General features: G+C 34.6%; 2 protein-coding genes across 52 annotated transcripts; one reads left to right on the top strand and one right to left on the bottom strand.

Annotated features, from left to right (window-relative positions):
* Nucleotides 1-446: 446 nt before the first annotated feature.
* LOC132036208 (branched-chain amino acid aminotransferase 2, chloroplastic-like) lies at nt 447-7,651 on the bottom strand. 2 transcript variants are annotated; one of them, XM_059426482.1, is made up of 10 exons: nt 7,446-7,650; nt 6,744-6,829; nt 5,864-6,038; nt 5,535-5,711; nt 5,312-5,443; nt 3,363-3,461; nt 2,504-2,620; nt 1,991-2,086; nt 1,106-1,218; nt 447-859 (listed from the first exon to the last, which is right to left on the bottom strand). In XM_059426482.1, the coding sequence occupies exons 1-10, from the start codon at nt 7,557-7,559 to the stop codon at nt 742-744; spliced, it is 1,227 nt and encodes a 408-aa protein (XP_059282465.1). In that variant the 5' UTR covers nt 7,560-7,650; the 3' UTR covers nt 447-741. The 2 variants fall into 2 exon arrangements, with proteins under 2 accessions (XP_059282465.1, XP_059282466.1); XM_059426483.1 differs by lacking the exon at nt 5,312-5,443 and having other exon boundaries at nt 7,446-7,651.
* Nucleotides 7,652-15,293: 7,642 nt separating this feature from the next.
* On the top strand, nt 15,294-23,348 carry LOC132037947 (uncharacterized). Of its 50 annotated transcripts, none has more exons than XM_059428633.1 (8): nt 15,294-15,401; nt 15,750-15,817; nt 15,975-15,999; nt 16,168-19,479; nt 19,719-19,801; nt 20,549-20,734; nt 21,864-21,944; nt 22,440-23,348. In XM_059428633.1, exons 4-8 carry the CDS (start codon nt 19,425-19,427, stop codon nt 22,527-22,529), a joined length of 495 nt encoding a protein of 164 aa, XP_059284616.1. In that variant the 5' UTR covers nt 15,294-15,401; nt 15,750-15,817; nt 15,975-15,999; nt 16,168-19,424; the 3' UTR covers nt 22,530-23,348. The 50 variants fall into 50 exon arrangements, 44 of the variants coding, with proteins under 44 accessions (XP_059284616.1, XP_059284615.1, XP_059284628.1 ...); XM_059428632.1 differs by having other exon boundaries at nt 15,957-15,999; XM_059428646.1 differs by lacking the exon at nt 15,750-15,817 and having other exon boundaries at nt 15,298-15,401; nt 15,957-15,999; nt 17,600-17,651; nt 19,378-19,479.
* The last annotated feature ends 2,838 nt before the right edge of the window (nt 23,349-26,186 follow it).

Genomic DNA, 26,186 nt, shown 5'->3' with positions numbered 1-26,186 from the left:
GCTGGTTGATGGGTGTAGCGTCTAGGTTTTTTTTTACAGATTGTTTAAAATGAAAGAAGTGCCAGCGATAATGATTTGGTTAAATAATATAATAAGTAACGTTAATGAGGTGATTAGCAATCTGCCAATCTCTTATATAGAGGATATTTGGCCCTTTTCTCTAATAATCAACAACATCCCAGGTCGTCAGGTAGGTGGAGTGCAGGGAGGGTAGAGAGTGTCTGTGAGGCATGCACTCTGTCTTGAAAAGATAGAGAGGTTGTTTTTTATAGACCCTCGGCTCAAGGCTTTTCTCTAGTAATATCCCTCCAAATTAGAAGAATGAGTGAACTTTACCGGTCCCTTTCCCTAAATGTACAACACCCTTTCGTTACTTCTCACCTTCACCCAAGTACGTATAACAGATATCAACCGAGATTGTTAACTGACAAAGAGAAAAGTCTATATGACAAGTCTAGAACTTCACAAAAACTATAGCTAAATGGGAAAGAGTCGAAGTTATGTGCACGGACTGTGCATAGATTTTTTACAGCATCAATTAAATTTGACATACAACAGTAATTCTCCATGACAAGCCTAATACGGAAACCTTGAAAATAAATTAATAACCTGCTATGAGTGGTACAATTGCCCTGATAGCGTGAAAAATATATAAACTACCAGTGTATATATAACTTTAATCCAAAGATAGCAAAGCTCATTACAACTCAAAAGACGGTACTATCCCTTAGATAGCAAAGCTCATTTTAGCTCAACCATCCAACCCATGTTATCCTTTGCTAGTCCCATTTGAAGGCTAGTAAGTGCAGAATATAATTGCTTTGACACACGACCAACCCCCTCACTTCCATATGTTACCCTGCATAAATGTACACCGCAGTATTTAATCAAATTATCTTCATTACATATACACATACGAACGTTCACACTGGTATTTATACATTGACAAAAACACTAATTTTACAAATCACTATCCGATGTATATGTTCAGGGCCATCTCACGTTTTGCAGCAGTAGGGAAACAACACTAAAATGATAACACACTGAAATGGATAGTATCTGGATGAAAAAATCTATCTAGATCCATTCCAATTTATGTAGATACCTTTTCCCGAGATGAGTGATGCTGCCCACTGGAGATACAACCACTGCAGTTCCTGTGCAGAACACTTCATCAGCATCAAGCAATTCATCCACAGACACTTGCCGTTCTTCAACCTGCATATTGACATTATGGCCTTAGAATAATAGTCTTGTGATACATGAAGTATTCAGCAACCGGCTAAGCCAAGTGAACAAATAGAACTAAAATTAAAGGAAGTTCCCATTCTTTCCCGAGTTCAATTGTTTGATGGTAAGGTAAAGTCCATCATTATGTCAGCAACCTAATCATCAAAGCGTCCTTGCTACGAATTTCTCACCGTGGAAAGAGCTAAACTTGAAAGATTCCAATTGTTCTTGTAACCAGACGACCAACATATATGCCAAAGTCATTGAATTTCACTTCTATCATTCAATAGAATTGAAGTTCTGTCTAGGCAATTTAAGCAATGCAAAACCATTTCCCAATCACCTTGTTGCATAAATCGGAGATTGCAAACCAAACTTTTCATAGCTAACACATGAAAACAACTCTCAAGTTACCTATGTGTTGAATAATCAGTCTGCAATGTTTTTCTCATCCACCAAAACTGTAAAATTAGTAATGATATTCAACTAAACTCAGAATTGTATATGCTAATTGGTAGCATAAGGACAATATTCATTGCCTCTGAGCTTTCTAGACTGAGGTTCATTACAAATATGAACATCATCTTCGTTGGGTAAGCTAGACGGTTTATTAATTCTTATATACCAATGGTATCGAGAAATTGAATTTTGAAGGGGGGGGGGGCGGAGGGGGGGGGGGGGGGGGGAGGGCGGGGGAAGGGGGGGGGGGGGGGGGGGAAGGGGGGGGGGGGGGGCGGGGGAAGGGTTGTGTGTGGGTTACCTGGAATCCTTGGCTTACAGCTACATCAATTATGCTCTTTCGTGTGATACCAGGAAGAATGGTTCCTTTAATTGCAGGAGTTGCTATCAGATTACCCTGAGAAAAAAGTATTTAGAAACATAGTTCATCATTATGATAATTTGCAAAGAAGTCTGTTCGGATCCTTGTAGGAAAGATGCCACCGTTTGACAAATATCTTGGTGAATCTAAAATATTTTATTCTTGTTTAAGACTAGAAAATATCTTAATTGGCCTAATACATGTGCAAAGATTTTACACACATTCACTGGAAGGAAAGAATAATTTTTTTTCCCAGAGAACGAAAGTCCTTTTGCGACAAGTGACAATGATGAACTAATCCACATATGTAAGCCACAATGGAAAAGATAAAACGGACACATAATAAGAGTTTGCTTTAGAAAATCTCTGGACACATTTCTTGTGTCATTAGCCCTAATGAAAATACTAAAAGAATAATTTAGGTGCACAAATAAAATTGACGTTATCTTATACCTTCACGATGAAAACATTACAAGAGGAAACCTCCTCTTGGTATCTTTTGTTAACACTATCAAGGTACAGAACATCAGAGTAACCTTTTGCTTTAGCAGCACTCTGTGCCTTCAGAACCTACATTTAGAAACCCACAAATGAAAATGAATTCATCAACAATTGCAGATTTTATTATCCATATACAATAAAAACTACACCCTGGCACCAAACTAGTTTTGATCAGCCATACCCTAATATCCATTTAGGTATCAAATAACTAGGTGAAGCACAATGTTTTTCTTCTCATGATCACAGCTAGCCTATAGATTTGTGTGTTTCCAAATATGATTATAAAACTGCAAATACCTTTGTAAACACATCAAGTGTAACACGAGTGAAAGACTCAAAAGTAAAGAAGAATACGATACACACTCTAGGTCAGTTGCAGAAGAATGAATAATTTCATGATCCCAGCTCCCCTATCAATTTAGTTATTTCCATGCATAACATGATTATAAAATAACACACCTTGGAACACATCAGTGTAACCAAGATATAAGATAGACCACTCCAGGTCAGTTGCACAAGGATGCACAAATCTGAAGAAATGACTTCATCTGCTTGTCAGATGGAATGTAGAAGTTCAAGGGGAAAGCTGAATGCACGACATATCATATATTCAAGGAAGAACAAAGGGTGAGGATGGCATCAGAAGACAAAAGGGATAAGCAAGATAAGTGGGACCAATACTTGTCACTGTCAATCCCCAAGAAAATAGAATAAGTCAGGGTCCAATTAAGGCTTTCAGCAGGTAACCTTGAAATACATAAACATTAAACAGATATCTGAAATAAGCAAAATTTCCATAAACCTAGCTTACTGCAGCGTAATTTCCTATAGTCTTGACACCTCCAGTTCCACCAGGAGTTGCGCGATGCATTTCCGTCTCAACTACCAAATTTATTGGTGCCATACCTTCCTGCCAAGAAAGTAAAATGAAGTGACGATAGAAAGGGACCCAAAGCATAACATAATTATTTGAATACAAACATGAAATTTTACAACAAAAGATGCCATGGTCACTCGATGTTTTGAGAAGTAATAAGAGACATACATCTTCCTATCCTTTCTATATTCCTTACTGACACCATATCCTTTTGTCTTGAAAGTAGTAAGAAGATTGTGAGGTAGTGTATCATAACCCAGTTAACTATTTAATTTCCATCAAATTTTCACTTCATACACCAGATGTAGTTAACAGTCCCGAGAATTGCCACACCCATCAACATCAAGGACTTAAATTCTTACAAATTTGATCATTTCAGAATTTACTTAAAGGAATTTGGAGCTAATGAATATTGTGATAACATTCACATTAAAACTTATGTGGGATTACACCGGGTATGTTGTTGTTGTTCACATTAAAACTTCATAAAGCAGTACCTTACGTCTAGTTTCAATCCTTCTCATGATACTCATTCAGCAACTCAAACTTTCCAATAAACATATATGTAGTTTGTACCCCCCCCGGGCCAATACTTATAAATATATATTTGAGAAGAGGATTTGTTTTAATTTGGGGGTTGGGGGAGGTATCAATATATTCATGATGAGCTTAAACAATTATCTCTATAGGCTTAGGCTTTTAGCAGTGAAGTATAATTTGTCCACTAGACCACAATGATCATCTCAAATGGAAATGAATACTGATGGAAGTTTTATCAGGGTGGTTTATGGGAAAAGTTAATTCACAACCAGGATGGTGAATTCATCATTGATTTCTATGGAAATACTGTAGTTAGCTGAATAGCTTTGAAACATTTCGCAAAGATGAAATAGTCCTTGAAAGGGAAAATTGACTTGACAGGTAATCTCATACATAGTGAGGAAAATATATAACAAATATTCCAAGATGAAAAAGGTTTTTGTGCTTGTATTAAATGCAGTTGTGTGTGATCCCCAGGCAATAGACCAATTGAGTAGAGTCAGATGATTTTGGAATTGAAGTTCTCTTAAGTAAAGGTGCAAGTACCCTTGACGTCTACCTTAAGCTATTCCTTTTTACAATTATTAACATTTTCATGGAATGTGATATGTCAAAGGAAAACTGAAAGATGCAGTTGTGAACACAAATCAAAAGTTACAATCAAAGCCTGGGGTGATCCAACAAACTACCAGTACACCAGTAATACCCTTTCTTACATAGCCTCTGAAAGAATTATATATATTAAAAAAAAAAAAAAAAAAAAAGAATATTAACTCCATTCTACTATTCCTTGGAGTAACTGGTAAAGTTGCTGCCATGTGACCAAGAGGTCATGGGTTCAAGCCGTAGAAATAGCCTCTTGCAGAAGTGCAGGGTAAGGCTGTGCACAATAGAAACCCTTGTCGTCCGGCCCTTCCATGGGCCCCGCGCATAGCAGGAGCTTAGTTCACCGGGGCTGCCCTTTTTTATACTCTCACACATCCACACTCTACTAATTACATTTCAAGATACTCACTTTTGAACTTTTTATACAGCAAGGCTTGCTACTATATAGTACCAAACAGGGGATAACACTAAAAGAAGTACGGTAAAAATCTATACATGCACCTTTGTACACAAATATGCAATTTTCAAATTGATGAACAGTTAAATTACTTTTCGAACATCTAAAGCCTATAGGATTCAACTATTAAGTAGTCACTGGTCACACTTATGACAATAGAAAAGCTAGTTTGCACATTAGCAGAAGGAAAAAACAAAAGGAGAAGAAATACTAGAAGTTCTATGCCTATGCATCAGAAAAAGCAGATGCACATGTAAGCCAATGATGCAGAAAAAAGTACCTTAAAATAATTTCCCACAGGTGATACATAAATAAGGAATGTGTACTCAGGAGCTGGAGCAACACCAAGAACAGATCCACTCCCCATAAGTAGCGGTCTTATGTATAATGAACCTTTACCTGGTGGAGGAATCTGTAGTAAGGAATTGAAAAAGGAAAGTAGTCAGGACAGAAATCACCCAACAACAAGATCTGCGACTAAGAGATTAAAATGTGACATTTACCCATCTTTCATTTGCTAAAACAGTGGCTTTTACTGCTTCAAGAAACTGTTCAACAGATGGTGAAGGCATGCATATACGTTCTGCTCCCATCATCATGCGCAGAGCATTTTCTTCGGGTCGAAACAGCAATATATTACCATCATGTCTTTTATAGGCTTTTAAACCTTCAAACAATCCCTATCAATATATCTAAAAGCATTTTAAGTAAAGTCTGATAGATAAAGTGGAACATAATCATTAAAATGAATTACAACAGCAATATATTTTAGATGAAGAAAAAATAGTTGCTTGAAGTGAAAATCAAAACCGCAGCAAGTTGCAAAGCAGACCTGTCCATAATTTAATATCCCAGCAGATGGGCTCAACTCAATATTCCCGAAATGCTGTAGCTCACCCTTAGAAAAGTTTCCATCTCGAGAACATTTCATGATATACATATAATCCGTAGGCATAATCCCAAAGCCAAGGTTGTCCCAATCGATGTCGGCTAATTCAGGTGTTGCACTGCTTATACAAAGAAAGTATACTTTTTATCAGTTGGTCTGCGGCGATAAAACAAGTAAAGCACTAGATCTAGAGACACTTGATAGATGGTCTGAAAATCAAAATTGTATAATTACAGGAAACTGTGTTGATGCATCAATGTTATTAAAGCTCTACTTTTATGCTTTTGTTTCTTTTCTTTTTTAAAACTGGTAATTTTCTTTTATGCTTTTGGTTCTTATGGTTGCTGTAATTTTGTGGGCGATGAAGCTATCTAAATTCAGGTACTATGGTTTTTATGCACTAACAATAAAGTAAAAATTTAGCATTATTGCGTAACTTAGTTTATTCTGGTTCTGTAAAATGACTAGCTGATTCAGTTAGTATCATCTACATGTACTAACAAAAAGAGTAGAATCTTTCTATAACTAGTCTTAGCTAACCACAACATTGAGTGGTAGTTGATTGATTAATGTAAATTAATTTACTCTCGTTTCGCGCAATAGCCACCTTAATACAGGAAATGCCGGGAGAACTCACAAACATAACCTTAAACTTTAAGCAGCAAATGGATGTACTTTCGTGATGTGATATTGATTCAATTTGCTCTTCGTTTTTTAAGGCTACCTGATTATGAATTTCTCAGGCTAACGAAAATCAAAACAATAATGAATGGAAAATTTATTTTGGAAAACTGAAAAATCATTAGATAGGAAAAAAGAATACCTCGCAGGAGAGGACACCTGAAGAGGACTTCCATCGTTTATGGAGCATTTACAGCTATAAGAACCAAAAGGTGACTGCTTTTGAAGCTGTATAAGAGAGAAAATTAACTAATCAACACTTCCAATTTACAAAAGCACGAATAGATAATTTAAAAAAAACACACAAAAGTAAGGAAAATAAGCATTACTCCCCTCTCTGTTTCAATTTGTTTGTCTGGTGGAATTGGCGCAAGAGTTTAAGAAAGTAAAGAAAACTTTTGAATTTTCTGTTTTTAAATTACGAATATATAAAATGTAGTTTTCAAATTACGGATATATAAAATGTACTTTAATCTTGTGATCTGGAAGATAAAAGATAAAGAAAGAGGCTTTTTAAACCGACTAAAATGGAAGTAAGACAAATAAATTGAAACAAAAAGATTACACAAATATAAGAAATATAAGCATTGTATTGCAACGACATTTCGGATTGAAATTAAAGTAGCTGAAAAGAGTGGAGGAGAAAAAGGACATTAGCGCCAACAAGGTGGTAGGTGACTCTTTTATTCGAATTCTCGAGTTCGAGTCCTGTTGGCTACGGAGTAGCCTTTATTAGGGAGTGTTTTACCCTTAATATGTGACTTTTTCAATCCAAATTTAGTCGAGTTCCGATGAAAAAAAACAAAAAACAAAAAAAGGACATTAGCAAAGTGGAGCAAAATACCTTAGAAAAATGTCGTTCATAGGTGAAAGAAGAAGAAGAAGGGAGAAGCTTAAGGTGGTGGTGGTGATAAGTGGGTTTAAGGTGAAGCCCTGCCAATGCGCCGCCACTCTCCATTTGATCTGTGCTTGGAACTTAGATCAGTGTCGTTTGCCACGAGAGTTTCAACGTACTAGGAGTATTAAAAGTATTGCAGTTTGGTGACACTGTTATAGATATGTGCATCCACGTACTCAGCTTCTATCTTGGGGAAAGAAAAATATACATTCCCTCCGGTCTTAATTTGACTTGGTATAAAATTTAAGAAATAAAGAAATACTTTTAAAATGTATGGTCCAAACAAACCTTAGATATTTATATACTGTAAATTATCTCATAAAATTAAATTGTTTCTAAATTACTAATAAGGAAAGTAATACAATTTTTTTTTTTTTTTTGGAACAGAGCTAAAGAAAAAAATATACAAGTGTTTTCTTACGACAGTGGTCACCCCACTCAGCAGGCCGTTTTACACTAACATAAATTATTCCACTTAACACTTGTTTAAAAATGAAGAAATTACTTTAATAAATAAGTAATTACATGTTTGGATAAAAATGTCAAATTGGAAATGAGCAGTTAATATGTCTAATACAAAAGTGCTCATAAGTTGTTCATTTATTAAAATAATTTAAAATCAAAGAAAATATAAATTTAAAAAGTATTGCAAAAGAAAATGAGGAACGACGGATATGTGGTGAAGAGGAAGTTCAGGTTTTGTTTTGGAAAGGGTATTTTAAAAATCAGAAAAATTATAAAGGATAAAATAATAAAATATTTGATCAAACAAAAAATGTTTATAATGTGAAATGGAAAGAAATCACCCAGTGTTTTTTCTCTAGTTGGGATTTGAACGTGAGATCTCGTGGTTCTTAATTCACTTCACTGACCACTAGGCCACACCCTTGGGTGCATATAATAAATCGAATCCACTTCACTGACCACTAGGTCACACCGTTGGGTGCATGTAATAGAAAAATTGTTTATCTAACACTTTCTTACAAAACAGTTAACATTTCTATAACTTATTACTGTATTAGTTTTAATAATACTTTTACCTAAACACGTAGAGTAGTAAGTAGTAACTACTTATTTATTAAAATTAAATTCAATACGAAAATTACTTTTTAAAACTTACTACTACTTATAGCTATTTTCAATTAACCAACCCAAACGTGCTCTGGATCATTTACACAAGCAATTGATGATAACCTTGGAAGCAGAAGCTAATCCAGAATTTCAAGAGAATGAGTTCACCATTAGCTATGAGTTTTTTTTTAAAAAAAATTTGCCTTTGGTTCATTGCAGCTTAGCGCCTATGTGGTTTTTTGATTTCGTTTGCCTTTTGGGACTTGGGTAATTAGAAATAAAGATTTTTTTTTTATTAGAGGTAATATACAATAGAAATACGGTTTTTACTTTCGGGTACTTAGAATTATAGAAGAAAAAAGATTTAGAATAATATAAAAAGGAAAGTTAAAAGCCTGCTTTAATAAATAGAAACACGATTTTTGCTTTTGGGTAATTAGAATTATAGAACAAAAATGATTTAGAATAATATAAAAAGGAAAGTTAAAATGCTGCTTTATTAAAAACATAGAAACGTGCAGGAGCTCGGGTTCAATCCCGAGACCTTGAGGTAATAAACACAACCCCTAACCAGTGCTCCGCTTGTTCTGGTTTGAACATGTGTTCCTTCAAGTAATACTAGATATATTTTCAGAATTATACACATAATATATCGAGTTTAGTCGAGTGACCATGTGGTCATGTGATCCAAAATTAATGCATAAATTTGCTACTGCTTGGAAGGAAGTTGCATGAAGGAGAATTCTCGCACGTAATTGGGACAAAGCAGTAAACATTTAATTTGTTCTTATATGCGTTAGTTACGTATGCAATGACATGATTAGATGGATAATATTAGAGTAAGAGAGGAGTTTAAACTAATGCCAGCTACCATCTCTAGTTAGTTTGAACTAAATGTTGGGTAAGTTTTAAGAGTGGATTTCTAATTTTTGCTTAGTGGATTTCTAATTTTTGCTTAGTCCTGCACTCTGGTTGATTGTTAGAATTGAAGTGGTTTGTTTAGGGGTTGAGTAATTTAATTTTAGGATGAGAATTGGTTACAAATTGAGGTGAGTTCACTTTACTTTCATCAATAAATATATATATGTTGTAAAATTAAGTTAAAAGAGTAACAATATTAAAGAAGGAAAACAATAGAAATAGAGAGACAATAGAGAGGAGAGCTTTCTTATTCATCCCAATATGTTTCAAGTGTTGTTCAAGTATATCCAATATGAATCCCTATATCTCTATTTATAGTGGTAAATAGAGGCATATAAAAGGGTAGAAATAAATATGACATTCAACATATGAGAATGTGGGGAAGATCATGGGTGAAGTGGGAGACATTACATTAAACCTTTGTGATCATGGAGGAAGTGGGAATTTATTTCTAGAGTGGTGGACATCCACACTTATTATTTCATAACACTCCCCCTTGGATGTCCATGTCTTAATAGATGATGTGTCTCGTTAAAACCTTACTAGGAAAAACCCAGTGGGAAAAAATCCTAGTGAAGGAAAAAGAGTACACATATCTCGTAATACGCATTGCTAGCTGCCTCATTAAAAACCTTGCCAGGAAAACCCGGTGGGACAAAACCTCGAAGGGAAAAAGAGTACGGCCGCGTATTATACTCCCCCTGATAAAAGTATCACTTAATTCTTGGAGACAACACATTCAAATCTGGTATATCAACTTCTCAAATGTCGAGGTTAGCAATGCTTTACTGAACATGTCCGTCAACTTATCAATCGAGCGTATTTGTTGAAAAACCTATTTCACCTTTTTGTTGAAGATCATGTCTGGAAAAGAACTTTGAGGAATGTGTTGTATTTTGTCTCCTTTGTTATATCCTTCTTTCAATTGAGCTATGCAAGCTTCGTACAATATTGTTGAAATCTTCATTTCCAAATAAACATCATATTATTGCAAAATGTATTGAATTATTGATCTCAACTAGACACGTATTCCTGAATTGCTTTGTATAAGTATCAACAATTGACTACCATTTCAAACGTCATAGTGTGGCAGTATCCTCACATGCAAATCAGTACTTGCTTGAAGACCAAACTTCATGTAATAATACAAATAATGCCCTGCATTTACATAACCAACAAAACCTTGATAATAATTGTTAGGACAAACAAATCTATATTAATAATTTCTTTTGCAGTATGCAATACAATATACTCATCATTATCATTAGGTCAAAATGATGTTTATTTATATTTAGCGACATCACAACCATTGGGGTACTCAATGGAATCGCTTTAACCTATATAAAGATTTGTGAAGCTTTATTTTCGTAAACCTTAAATGCTTCAAACCAATTTAAATCCCTACGGATTTTCTTTCATTGTCTATATAGTCATATTGACAACAATGAATTATACGTATTCAAAATTTTCATATATTGCCAGACTGATAAGAAACCCCATTGCATCCACCACAGGAGAATACATACGTCTCCATACAATAATGTTAGGACTTTTGCGAAAATCTTTATGCCACAACGCACAAGCCGTAATTTATTTTTTACGGTTTTTATTTCTCATTTTACTTTTCGCACAAGAATTCATTTGTACCCCCATTGACATTAAACCTTGAGGTCATTGGACTATAGGTCCAAAACATCACTTTTCCAAGTGAAACAAAATATATTTGAACTGCGTATTTTATTTGACCAATTATTATATTTGTTCATATTCTTTGACAGATTTGAATTCAAGATCCTCATCATCATTATAATGTTGAGCGCTACATTATTTCAAAGATACCGTCAACGGTTATTTGATATCGGTTCTAATGTGACATAATTTATCGAGATCTCTTCATTTTTCATCAATTTCAGGTACCTGAACCTTTCCCAAGATCTTATAAAGTATTATGTCGTGGTGCTCTTTTAAAGCACCTGCCTCATTATTATGACCATCTTGATCATTTGCTCCTCTCCTTCTTCAAGGAGTTTTATGTGTGGAACTGATTGGTCTATCGTCATAGACGTTGTCCTTCAAGGACTTTAGTTCTAATTGGAGCAACCTTAGCTGGAATATAATATTGTCTTTTGGGTCAGCAAATGCGTCTGGCAGTTAACTTGAATTATCTTTTCAACGAGGATCATACCGTTGATAATTTATTAAATATACATTATTTCCAGCCGCCTATCATCCCTCCCCCTAATGTTAGGAAATCTAACATTTACCTTCCAACCTTATCTGGGGACCCATCTTTGGGCATTGTGGTGGAGCAACTAAATCATACATTTACGCACATTCAAACTCTTAGATGGGAATTATTTGGTTCCTGACCCTGAATCAATAATAGGGGAACTTATTATAACTTGTTGGCTTGATGCTTACAAGTGCTACTACATATTAAATAACCTATCTCAAACCAAATTTCTTTTGGGAGATTTGTTCTCATAACCAATTGTTTAGCTATAATTGGAGGCATACAATTTGCTAAACCAACTTGATACAAACCAAGATATCGACATAATTTTCATAGTTTGGAACAGGTTTAATATAATAATTTGAGCAAACAATCTTGCAATAACCAAATCACAAATTGATACCAAATGCACATGTGACCACAACATAGATGCACCTATTAACACCATATGATATTAAATCGGTCCACATGGCAGGTGACTAGACCCATATATATATATATATATATATATCACCTTTTATACGTTCCAAAAACATGCGATAAAATCCCAACCTTAGCTGGTAAATTAATTAATTTGTCATCATGAGAACAAGCAACACAAAAGAATTCTTGAAGAATATTTTATTTCTTCAATATATAATCACATGAATTCTCAATTATTTTCACATCACATTTGAATTGTTGCCTATTTTTCCTCCGAATTTGTACCACATAAATACAATCATGATGGAATCACATGCTACGGAAGTTGGCATGACCGGTTGACCATCCCGACTCAAATGTGATGTGAAAATAATTGAGAATTCATGTGATTATATATTGAAGAAATAAAATATTCTTCAAGAATTCTTTTGTGTTGCTTGTTCTCATGATGACAAATTAATTAATTTACCAACTAAGGTTGGGATTTTATCGCATGTTTTTGGAACGTATAAAAGGTGATATATATATATATATATGGGTCCAGTCACCTGCCACGTGGACCGATTTAATATCATATGGTGTTAATAGGTGCATCTATGTTGTGGTCACATGTGCATTTGGTATCAATTTGTGATTTGGTTATGGTCATGGCCAAAACCTTATAAGCAAAACTTATTTCTTACTTTTACCCGTTGGTAATTCATGATAAGACATACCACAATATTTATGATGTACTAAAAGTACGTGACCTGACCATTGACCATTTATGTCAAAACAATTTTCTTTTCTCTCAAACCTCCCGTAGAGGTGAGTTGTGTGGTATTTATTCAACCATATATAAGCACGACCTTATCCATAATGTATTCACACTTCACTTTCAAAATAGGCGAGCATTCACGATGCTTATCACAAGTCACATTCTCTTCAAGGAATAGACTACAATATAATCATACATACGTGCTTCATAAATTTTAATCATAAGCCCATTGTCTTTATCATATCCACAGATCTACTTCAACATCACCATGAAATTGTATTCCTTTCTTTTGATGGAATATTTATAAAATTTTATTAAATTAGGTCAAACAACAACCGTGTGCCCAATAACTTTTCATAACATAATGATGACAAAAATTACCTTCACCTTTAGAAGGACCATTTAGAGAACTCATAATGTTCTTCCACTTATATTACCACAATGATGATTAACATTATTTTGTCCTTTGCCTCGTCACATTCATTCGTTTAACCACTTATTTTCATTTGGAATTATTATGAACTGCTACCACATTCCCTCTCACGGAATGGAGCATATGACAGGCTTCATGATTTTTCATCAAATGCAAATTATTTTACCTTAGTCATTACATCATCAATATAGTGCATCGGGACTCAAAACCAACGTCTTATCATACAAAGGAGTGTTATGTCATAAATCTATGGGACTTGAACCCAATACTTATATTGTTGTGGTACACCGGGACTTTCACCCGATGTCTTACCCTCTTGATGCGATGAGACTTAAATTCGTCTTATCCAAAACCAATGTCATAATGGGCCAAAGCGCATCGAGGCTCACCCTCGAGCCTTAAACAATATTTATCACCTTTAATGGTTACCAACAATCAAAAATGTTAGTCAAACGAAAAGAGCCTGATAGATAATTCAGTTCATAAGACCTCATAACAAATAAAGGCAATCTACCCCTTTTAACTTATAGGTATTATATTATGTAAATGAGAGTTATCAACATAAATTATACTAGAACTATAAAACTAAAATATATTTATTGCCACATAGAAAAACAAACAGTTCTGAAAACTACTAAGTCAACTAGCAAAATCCAAAACCGGTAACATATAATTTTCGCATCCACTGTTATGGACAAACTGATTAACCGATCCACAATCTCCAACGAATTGCAAAGTGCAGAATAACAAACTAAACATACAATATATAAAAGCATATGTAGATGCTTAATAGTTGATTATTCAAACATGGATTTAAGATGTCAAAATTATGTGGACTGCATCATGCAAATTTAATTAGAAAATTCATAAAATGGACTTGGTAAAATTTTTGCTTAGTCAAAATAAGTTATTTACTCGGGATATATTTTTAAGATACTCAAGTCATACACATATAAGACACATACCTGGCCCAAAACGAGTGGGATAATAGTATGGTGATTCTTTAAAATGAATCTTACTAGCCTCTACTCCCAAAATGATATTCGTGGACAAAAATTAGCCAACCACTATCATATACCTTTTAGTTTCCCTGTTCATTGGCATCCAAGTCCTTTTTCATGAACTTGATCTTAGTCAATTCTCACTGTGGTTTCCGGACAACTGGAGAATAAAAACCAAACTTGAACAGTGATAAAAATATATACAAACTCAGTTGGTTAGAAATTCGTGCTGATAACGTGTTGTAAAATTAAGTTAAAAGAGTAACAATATTAAAGAAGGAAAACAATAGAAATAGAGAGACAATAGAGAGGAGAGCTTTCTTATTCATCCCAATATGTTTCAAGTGTTGTTCAAGATATCCAATATAAATCCCTATATCTCTATTTATAGTGGTAAATAGAGGCATATAAAAGGGTAGAAATAAATATGACATTCAACATATGAGAATGTGGGGAAGATCATGGGTGAAGTGGGAGACATTACATTAAACTTTTGTGATCATGGAGGAAGTGGGAATTTATTTCTAGAGTGGTGGACATCCACACTTATTATTTCATAACAATATACTGTAGATCTTTAATTATTACTACATGAATTTCGAAACGTTTCAACCGTCGCTAAATTTTTTTTGGACAATCATATTCAATGCAAGTTCAGCCAACAAAAATGGATAATTGTTTATATGTCAATTCATACTTCTCATTGTAATACATTTAAGCTCCGTTAGATGTAGATGGATTACTGGTCATAGATTTTGAGGACATATTCGTCTTCTTCCAATTAAAATTGATATAAATAGTCGCCCACTAAATAATATCCAGCAAACATTGTATATTAATATATATTTTTCTATATATAATAAAAGGCTTGGTTTCGACCAGGGCAAAATCGTCATTTCGCCCTCCTCCATTTAATTAAAACAGCCCACATATTCACCCCTTTCTACCATCTTCTACAACTTTCTCCCTCTCCCTCCGCATTTTGATAGCCTTCCCTTGTTTTGCTTCGTCTTTTCACTCTTTTGTCTGCTCAGTTTAGGTGCGTTGCTTGTAGAGTTATTAGGTGAGGTTTCTTTATCCCATGTTTTCTGATTATCAGTGTTAGTTAGATTTAACATTGTGTTGAGGTTTAATTTGAAGAATGTTTTTACTGATTTTTTGAATCTTGCATGAAAATATAGCTTACTTTCGCCTAAAATTTTAAGCTAAATAGTGATTAATTGTTACACCTCTATTCTGCGTATTTGGCTTTGCTGTTTTCATGGTTTATTCGTCATTTTTATCTGTTTTTGGTCTTCCAGTAAGAATGTATTTGAGTTTGTTATTTGACATACTGCATCCGTACTTGCACCAGAGGTGTTTGAGAAATCGCCCGAAAGAAGAAACTACTAATCTTTTTGGGCTCTGTTAGGACGCTCTTAAATCCAGATTGTCTGATAAAAAATAGCTTTGAATATGATGGGCAACTTCCCATTAAAGGTGCGCTGTTCTATGACAGTTTGAAAATTTCATTCTCCAGCAGAGATAATCTCTGAAAATGAATTTAGTATTCGAAAGTTGTGTTTGCTAGCCATAGTTCAGCTAACAAGGTTGTTTATTATCGCCAATTATTTGATAGCAGTTTCTGGTATTGCAGAGGACGGAACGTGACTTTTCAAGAGGTAGACAATTTTGTTATTCTTTTTCTTCATTTATAGTCACGCCTTTTGGTTTTAATTTAGGTAGTTCAATAATCTCCTTCAATTTTCCTTGTGCATCATTTCTTTTTGGATGAAGTATTTGAACAGGGTATAGTATAGTTTTTTATTTTTAGGTAGAATTTCCCTTAGAATTGGAGCTTTTTCACACTTTCCTGGTGTCTATTCTGAACTTAGAGGTCATACATGATGAGTTAACTAAGTCATGCACACTTGCAAGCCACTGCTAATTAGCAAGTAGCTCATTTGAGTGGAACTTCCTCAACTCAAGTAATATCTAATGCACTCTTGACTGATACTGGCTGCTGTTACGTTAGTAGATTAAAATTCTGCTCTAACTGGTTTTGTATGAAAATTAACTCCCCAGGAAAATATGGAAAAGATGAAAGCTGGTGCACTAACAAAGTTTTTTCTCTACATGGTCATGAACATTTGTTCTTGCATTTAACCCTCATATCCCTCCACTTCACTCTCCTATTTATCTGTTGTAAGTTCAATTCTAGAAAAAGAGTTTCCCTATTGAGCTCTTAGATTTCCTTTTAGTCTTCAATATGTTGCAATAAATTGAAGTGATTATGTTTCTTATTTTATTTTTGAATTCATGAAGAATTATTATTACTACAGTAAGAAAGTTTTTGCAGAAAAGTGTAAACAATTTTTTTTATGAAAGTAGCTTATAAAGTAGAAACTTTGGAGGAAATTGACAAAAATATATGCCCTCTACTTAGACATTAATTAACTTTTTATTTTTAATTTGGCTCGATTACTCTGAAAAATCAAGAATCTGCTGCTAGAGAGTGAAAGATATCACTGAAAGTTTCCTCAACGAACTAATAAAATATTAGGGAACTTAAAGAGAAGCAGGCACTCCAATTCTTCAATGGAGAAAGGAAGGTCAAGAAAGACAAAGAGGCCAAGAAAGATCCTAATAAGCTTAACAGGCCTACCAATGCCTTCTTCATATTCCTCTAGGCTTTGTTTTCTTATAATAAGTTTAGATTCAGTGGTGTAGTACAGTTGTGTGATGTAACCGACAAATGGTCATGTATGCTACTGCAGTTAGGAATTCAGGAAGACATTTAGAAAGGGAAATCCCAATGTGAATTTGTGGGAAAGTAAAAATTCAAGTTTAGAGCTTCAAGTTATTGGTTATTTGAGTTGGTGTCTGGAAATTTGCATTCTGAAGGCCTCTTTCCCATTGGTTTGAAGATTTGCAGACCTTTTATGATAGTTATGATAGTTTAAATATTCCAACTTCTGCAGCATCACTACTCTGCAAGTAGTGGCTTAGCGAGTAAGATACAATCAAGATTCTTCTGTGGCTTTTTTTTTTTTTTTTTTTTACATCAGCTTCAGTAGATTAAGCTCTGAAATAAATGACTTCTTAAGAAAGGTAAGACGAACTACATTGCATCCATAATTACTTCTATGACAGTAGATTAGATTTGGTACAAGTATATATATTTTAATATTCACAACTATTTTAATATTTTAATGTTTTTTCTTTTAGTTCAGGGTATAGTGAAACTAAATTGTGAACCTTCGATCTCTAATTTTGCAACAGAGGAATGGCAGTGGCTTCTCTCAACTCCTTCTCTGAGGAACATCTGGACAAGGTAAAGTATGTAAATAGAATTTCTTTAAAGAGAATGATTTGAGTCTATTAAAGTATTTTTTACTCCGATTTTGTGCCAGAAGTAGTAGGGCTATTTTTGAGTCTATTAAAATTATTTTTCTTCTGTGCGAGTACTCATTTGAGGTAATTTCTTTGACCTTTTATATGAAGTTCATATTTGTTTGACGGCCGGCTGATTTTTGGTTAATTACCTATTAAACTTATGTGGAATTACTGTTTTTCCCGGAGAATTTATTAACTGCTTTTGGTGTGCAATACAACCAGTGCGTCTTACGACATTCTTTTTTACCATTCTCTGGGTGTAAATCATGTGGGAATATAATGGGCAATGTCACATTGCATATGTCGAACTATTTGCCATTAGCATTAGCATGTACGCCTAATCATTTGAATAGTAATAAATAGCAGGTACGCCTAATGCCTTTCTAATTAAGGTTAGAAAGGTTAACAAAGTTTCAATGGTGTGCATATCTCCAGTTGCATGTTCTTATATATATATATGATAAGTTGCATAAATGGTTAGGTCCTTTCCACTTTAACTGGACCTTTGTGCTTTACCTTTATTGCATCTTCTCATTTTTTCCTAAGCATAAAATTTATCCTTTCTGTTCCTTTTCTCTGTTATGCCTTTGCAGTTTTTCACCTCATTTTTCTGGAAAGTCTTTCACATGATGGTAGCAGCTTCATATGTGAAATGGCTTTTCAAAATTTATCTTTTTTATGTAGTCATATTAGTGATCTTCTTACAGAATCTTATATAAGCAGAAGTAAAGATAAAGTTGCTTTCACACTCTTTTGCTAAAAATTAATTTATTTTCCCTTGACCTTGATCCACATCAGAAGCATAAATATACTTGCACAAATTCATCTATGGTGTTTTCCAAAGAAATCTTCTTTCCGGCACGCAGGAGTTCCATGGAGCTCTTAAAAGGCCTCAAAAGTCTAAAAGCTATAAACTTCCATTTAGCTATGTATGTTGTCTTGATGCTATGAATTGGAATTATTTTCATGGTTATCATGCTTGAATTTTAATTATATGTCGACATGATTTATTATTCATTACAGAAGAAAAGGGTTGTCTAAGCCATTGATAAGCTGGAGAGCAAAACAAAACACTTTGTTTACCTCTAGATTAGCATTCAACAACTTAAAAGGGTAAAAAAAAACTCAATTCTTTGAAAAAATATGTGTGTGTGTGTGTATCTATATGTATGAATGAATTCCTCTTCACAAGAAGGAATTCTCTAGCTGACCAAGCTTTCAGTAGTTCCTTCTTGTTAACACCATAACTTTGTTTGGTTAGACAGCAGCAGGGTGGCTTTTGGATTTGTCAAAAGGGACACAAGCTCATCTCTTAGCTTCTGACCAATGTGAAATGACTGGAATTTTTCACAAAATTCCCTCTCAATAACAAAATGTGCTCAATATTTCTCTTGATCCTTCCGTTACCTCACCAGTTATCGATACAGTAAAAGACTCAATCAGAAACCTGATATATTCCGCTAGTAGAAATACTAAAAAATATCCGCTGTGAATGAGGCTTACTTCTTGTAAGAAATCTGCTACTCCTTTTATTTCAGGGCAATTGAATTCATGTACTCGAAGAACTGTATATTCTAAAATGTTTCCACGAGAATCTTGGTAAACAATTTATCCATCTGATAGTAGAGCTATGTCATCAAGTAAGTCATAAGTTTTTGGTGCAGGCTGTAGGAGTGAGATCACATTAGTTCCGTTAGACTGCATTGCAGCAATGCTTGTTATGGACGGGGTTCTAATTTGTTTCTGGTCTCAGCTCTCAATTTCGGGTTAGGTTTTTTCCTCTGATCAATGTTTTTGCTTATTGCACTTGTTTGCTGGTTATTTCTTGCTGACTTGTGTCTGCTGTACACATACATGCCTTGAAATAGATATTTTGGTGCATGCATTCATGTAGAACTGATCTGAGCTGTTGGGGTGATTGCAGAACTTTCTTATATTTGTTCAATAGCATACTCAAAAATATATTAATGCTCTTTGGTAACATGATGCTACTGACAATATGCAGGTGATCGAGGTATCCTTCATGAAGAAAATTCATGGTCATTCATGTTCAGAAAATTCAGGTGCTTTCACTGCTACATACAATGTGTGAGTAATTTGGTTGCACTCTTTCTATCATTTCTTTTTTGTAACCGAAATGAACTCAATTGTGATCTGCCGATGACTATATATAAAATAGTTTGGTATCCGCTTATGAACATTGATCTTTCCCCGACCAAAGCTACGTGTTAAGCCGTATTGCTGACACCATCATCAAAGCAAAACAAAAATCACTTCCGGTTCAAATAGTTCCTTGCATTCTCCTTTTAGAGCACTTAAGAGTTAGAGCATATTCATGTTTTTGCTCATGTCTCATGAATGTTCCCCTTCGTTCCCTTTTCACTTTACTTGATATCTCATCTTGTGCTAGAGATTGTTTCATGTTGTCTTCTCTGCTTGGTTTGAACAGTTGTGAATTTTAATAAAACTGGGAATCCTATAAATTCGAGAAGAGATGCACTTGGATATGGTGGTGCATGATTGATTTTTGTAACAAATTCATTTCTCATTGAGTTCATGCACGTCAGCCACTTATTGCTATTGTAAGATTAGTTGATATAAACAATGTGACTCTCACATCTATTAGTATATGATGTAGCCATCGACGTATATTTTTCTCCAAATTGTATATAAGTAACATCTAACAATTGCTACGTGAATGATGTCCATATCTGATTTATCTGCAATTTCTTTTACTACATTATGGAAAAGCCTTGTTTCAACATGGCTGTTTTCCGTCTTTAAATTTCATTTTAAGAGCATTATAGTAAATTTCAGTTCTTATGTTATGCACAGCTGTACCAATGGGTCAAACATCTGCCGGCATCCGGTAGTCACTGCTATTTACGTGTCCATAGAATAGGTACCGACTGCATCACCTATGTGAGCTTTTCGTCTTCGTCCAAAATTTTCTTCAGCTTTATCCCCTCTTCCAGATTTTTCGTTTCAATCATCTTCTGCGCTGGGTCTGGCATTATTCAGGTTACTATTTTCTTTGCCGGTCTTGTTTGTTAGATCTTCCTACACCCTTTTCTGCTGTCTTTCATACTTCTACGGCGGGAATCATATAGATCAATTATGTTCCCTCTTTTCTCACGTACCCTTGTGGCCCAAAATCTTCCAGCGACCGCCTTTTCAATGATGTGAATATGCGGTGAACTACATGTGTCAGAATTTGCTTTGCTTTTGGAACTTGTGAGTTGTTCTGTTTTAGTAGCCGGTTTTTTCGCCTCTAAATATTAGGAGCGCTAAAAGAGAAGTTTCTTATTTAGCATTTTGAAATAGTGGAAGAATCTGAGTATTATGATTTCTGTAGAATAGATATGGGGAGCCTATTATCCCGGGCTTTCGAATTTCCTTCTTAATCTTTTACTTTCTAAATTTGATTTTTTACCTTTGCTTAGTGATTGCTTTTATTTTAGTTCGTTATACTTCAAGTTTCATCTGTTTGTACTTTTAAAATCTGCTATATGGATCCAATTATATAATTATTGGGATTTAGAGATTAAGGTGTATTCTTTTTTTTTTTTCCTCATTTGGTAATTTGTTACACTAATATTCATTCGATATGAAGTACAAATGGTGTAGAAACTGTCTCATCCTTTATGGCCTGTTGAAGAAATATTTGGCAATAAACATGCTCACTAGATCCAAGTTTCATCAGATTGTATGTGGAGTTAAAATTATTAGAAGTGAAAAGTTTTTTTTTCCCAAGATAGTTTTTCCAGTTTCTATGGAACCAAAGAAGCAGCAGAAGAAAAATTCAGCAGAAACAGCTACTAAAGTTTCATCTAATCGGGGCTCTACCTTTCAACTCTTGCTGCTTGTTGTTCTCAGTCTCTCTTTTTTTTTTTTTTCTTTTTTTTCTTTTCCAGTAGTACTTCATTAAAGTAAAGAGAATTGAAGAAGCCTAAACAAATGGCGAGTTTGGGGGTCCATGCTACCATAGGATATTCTTCTTTAAGGTAGAGTCTATGTTCTATGCTAATGAAGAAAACTAAAGGGTATCTTTTAGATCTCTGAAGAGAGACGAATTTCGTTTACAATTTTAAGTTGATTGGTGATACATTACCCTATAGTGTCAAAGCTGATAACTGGCTATCCATTTCAGGAAAGGGAATGTAGAGTTACCCTCGAACTTGATCACGATATTGATGCAAGATCTTCCTGCTTGCCTGGAGATAATGAAAAGGTAATTTGCACTTCTTGCATGCATCATTCATTTTTGAGGATTCCCCCATAATGCAATTTGATAAGCTTAATTTCTACATCCTGTAATTGATCAATGTGTTTATGACCTACAACTGTATTTTTATGTTGAAATTGTTGTACTTTTAATCAAGCAGAACGCTTACAATTACCGACACCATTAAAGAATAAATAGAAGCTAAGTTCCATGTTTTTAGTTCAAAATACTTGGTTAGCGTAAATTTAGCCTACGAAGCTTGATTTTCATGTGAGTTCTTCCAACAATTTCTACAATAACCTTTAATGTAGGTAGATCTTTTGCTATTCTTTGTTCAGTACAACAATCTTAATATCATTCTCATTTTTCTGGCTATTATTATGAAAAAAAGAAATTAATTGTTTGTTGACGAACACCTTCGCTAATAAGACAAAGAAATGGAAAGTCTATGCCTTGTACCGGTATCACAGTGTTTGTTAATTGAGTTATCCATATTGCTAGATATTTGAAGAAGTGGATGGTACCTGCTGGTTACAAGTTTTCAGAATTTCAATAGAATCTTTGTTTCTTCAGAGTGTTTGCACATTTTGAGAGATCGAACTAAAGAGCATTAGGAAGTCTAAGCCGGAGCTACCAACATTTCCAAAGCGTGAACTTCCAACGTTGCCAAAACTCGAGATGCCTGCTATTCCTAAGCCTGAGCTACCAACTTTGCTAAAATCATTTGCAGCTTCCCTTTTGGAACGTTTATTTGTGTGATTTTTCTGTTATCAGAGCAGCCACCTTTCAGAATATATATTTATGTGATTGTTCTATCATCAGTAATTTCCAAGTTCACATTTATATTATTTTTATACGCTAAATCTTGAATTTTTTAGGTGGCCTGTGACTGGTGATTTACTTTGTTTATTTCTTAATCTCCAATAATTGGTGACTAAATAGAGGTGATTTTCCACATTCGATACACTATGCAGTATATGACCGACCATTATTTCTCGATTTTGTTACCAGTGAAAGATCCGCTACTGTTTTGCAATATGGTTGGCTTTTTTAATGCACTTGACTCTACTTTTGGTTCTACTTGTTGGGTATTTCAATGTACATCTTCACTATTGCCTCCACGTTCGCTGCATGCTCAGGTTAGCTCATCTGTTCGACTGTCATTTTTTCTAGCTTTTGTTAGATGATCTACTGATAATTGACTTAGCAAATGTCTATCTTTGTGATGAGTTCAAGCACACAAATATTTGATGACAACATATGATTTGCTTTAGTTATGAATATGCTCATTTTCTCTTAAAAATATGTATACATATTGAAGCTCTTCCCATTTGTTTTAGTTGTGTTATGTTTCCTTTGACTACTATTATCTTAATATCATGCATTACTCTACCGGTAATTTCTGCCGAACACCGCCAAGAAGAAGGTTACAAAGACTACAGAGCCCAATAAAAAAACGGAATCTAACAAATACATCAACTATACCTGCATACAGCCCCAACCATTGGGCCCGTGCTGGCACAAGCCAACTCTGCTTAGTATATATAATATACATTTTTAATACAAATAATATATACCAAGTGATACCAGTGGAGGATCCGATTTTCCCTTTATAAGTTTCAAGTAAATACACCTACTATACATAAAAATAAAAGCAAATAATTGAACGCCATCACACTTCAGTTTGGTTGATTCCGAGTCTTTTAACTTCACTAGTGAATTTCTAAGACAAAAAAAATCAAATCATAATATCAAACTTTTGGTCTTTCCAGAGGGCAGAGAATAAACAAACATATGGACTACTGGACAATATGCAAGGCAGAATCCTTCAATCTTCTACTGGGCCCTTCTACTAAGGATCTTCCTTCAAACGCACCGGTCTCTAATTTTTGGGAAATCTACATGACGTGACAAAATACTACTACTAATTATGTTTAGTAGCTATAGTTTGAATTAATTACTTTCTATAGCTAATAGTTGTATGTTAATGACACTTATTAGTTATTAAGGTAAAATAAGTTGAACACGTGTGTGTATTCAACTCTCTAAGTCAGATACTCTCTCCTCCTCTCTAACGTCTACTTTCTCTCTCTAACGTTTGGAAAATGTCACAGATGAGTGCGTTAATCCCTTGAATCTTTTTGGTAATTTAATCTGATTCCCTTGCCTCTGTTCCAATCTGTAATAAAAAATAGTCCGTTATATTTGAGAATAGTGATTCTTTGGTTGTTTTTAGCTTTATACTTCATAGCAATATATTCTAAAGTAGACAATCAATAAAAGGTTAAAGGGTAAAAAGTATGGTTAGTATATTTTTGTTGATTTTTGTATGGATTTGTGTGGTGGTGGTCAGATCTGTATGACGGTGGCTCAGATCTTCCCGAAGAGATGGGTGGAAGTGGACGAGGGTTATTGGTGGCGGTGGTTGGAGGTTGTTGGTGGCGGTCAGATCTGTATGGTGGCGATTTAACCCATTTCGTCGGTTGTTGGAGGGTTGTTGGCGGAGGTGGTTGGAGGAAGAGGTGGAGGTGTCGGGCAAATTTGAGCCACCGCCGTCTCTCTGATCTCCGGCTACCGAAAAAGACTGTATTTTTCAGATCTGACCAAAAAATATAGTGTATTTTATTTCTTTTTGGGGCGTATTTCTTGTATCTCAAATTCGAGTGTATTTTATTTCTTTTTGAGGTGTATTTTATTTCCTGTATTCAGTATTTGAGTGTATTCGTTAATTTTTGGTGCAAAATTCAGTGTTTGGGGATGTATTTTGAAGGATTTCTTTTTGTATACAATGGATTATTAAATATAATAAAGTGAATACAATGTAAAAGTTGTTACAAATGAATACAGTTGAGTTGAATACATATGACTCGAATACAGCGAAATGTGAACTTGGATACAGCGAAATCTGACTCAGCCAAATTTTGAATACAATCCGAATTTTGAATACAATCTACTATAGCGAGTGAATACAATCTATGGTAACTACGAAATGTAATTAGGTAAAGTGTAGCTATGCCAAATTTTTAACCCTCAAATGTAGTCATTTATGTAAGTTGCCCTTAATTTTTTCCCCTTATATCTGTGGTCTTTAATTTTTGCTCCTGCTACTTATTTAGTGGAAATATCCAAACCTGCTCGGCTTGGCATAATTTTGTAACATATTTATCTTCGGAAACTGAATTTTTATCTCGCTCGGCATAAATTTTGTAGGAATTAGATTTTGCAGCATAAGTTGTGTAGTATTTTTCATATTATATTGAGTGTTGAAAGTTTTGCCTTGTTCGGCATACACTAAAGTTAAACGTAAATTATGCAGAGTGAGAACTAAAATTATACCCCTTTTCAAATTATGTTGAGTGTTGAAAGTTTTGCCTTGTCCGACATAACTTGTGAGATGTTATGATACATATGCTGAAGCTAGCGTAGATTATACCGAGTGAAATATAAGTTTCTAATTTATGCCGTGCCAAAATTGCTAAAGGCCAAAAATTAATGACCACAAAATTTGAGGGCCAAAAATTAAAGACCCTACCCTCCCCTAGCCACCCCCGGGCCCGCCCGCCAAAAAAATATATAAACATTTGTGCAAATGACCCAGTATACTTTCGTTAGTAGATTGGGCTGCTATCTCTCCCATACTCCAAACATTTTTTTGCGCGGATGACACAATGGAGTATTCCAAACATTTTTTTGCGCGGATTGTCCTTCTTTTGGGGTGGTTTTTAATTTTTGTCCCTCAAATTGGTGGTCTTTAATTTTTTTTTCCTTCGCCTAATACCCCGAGATTCTGGGTTCGAACCCTAGCTCAATAAAAAAAAAAAGGAATTTTGCAAGACAGAGGTTCGGATTTGCAAGGCAGAATTTTGCCTGAAGGTATAATTCTGCCTTAAGGTGGAGTTTTGTCTTTGTCCAAAACTCTACCTAAGGTAGAGTTTGCTAAAACTCTACCTTAAGGCATAGTTTGCAGGCAAACTCTGCCCCATCAGGCATAATTTGCCTGCAAACTCTGCCTTAAGGTCGAGTTTTGCAGGCAAACTATACTCGATGGGGGGGCGAGTTGTAGGCAACCTCTGCCTAGCGAATTTTTTTTAATTTTTTTTCTGAGTAGGGGATCGAAACCGGAATCCTGAGGTTTTAGGCGAAGGGCAAAAGTTAAATATTTTAATTTTAATGGACAAAAATTAAAGACCACCCCAAAATAATGGCACTACTACGAATTGTCCGTAACCAAAGTAATAGGCCCAACTG

Source organism: Lycium ferocissimum, chromosome 11 (genome assembly GCF_029784015.1).
Source record: "Lycium ferocissimum isolate CSIRO_LF1 chromosome 11, AGI_CSIRO_Lferr_CH_V1, whole genome shotgun sequence".
NCBI lineage: Eukaryota > Viridiplantae > Streptophyta > Magnoliopsida > Solanales > Solanaceae > Lycium > Lycium ferocissimum.
This window is presented reverse-complemented; position numbering and strand designations above follow the sequence as displayed.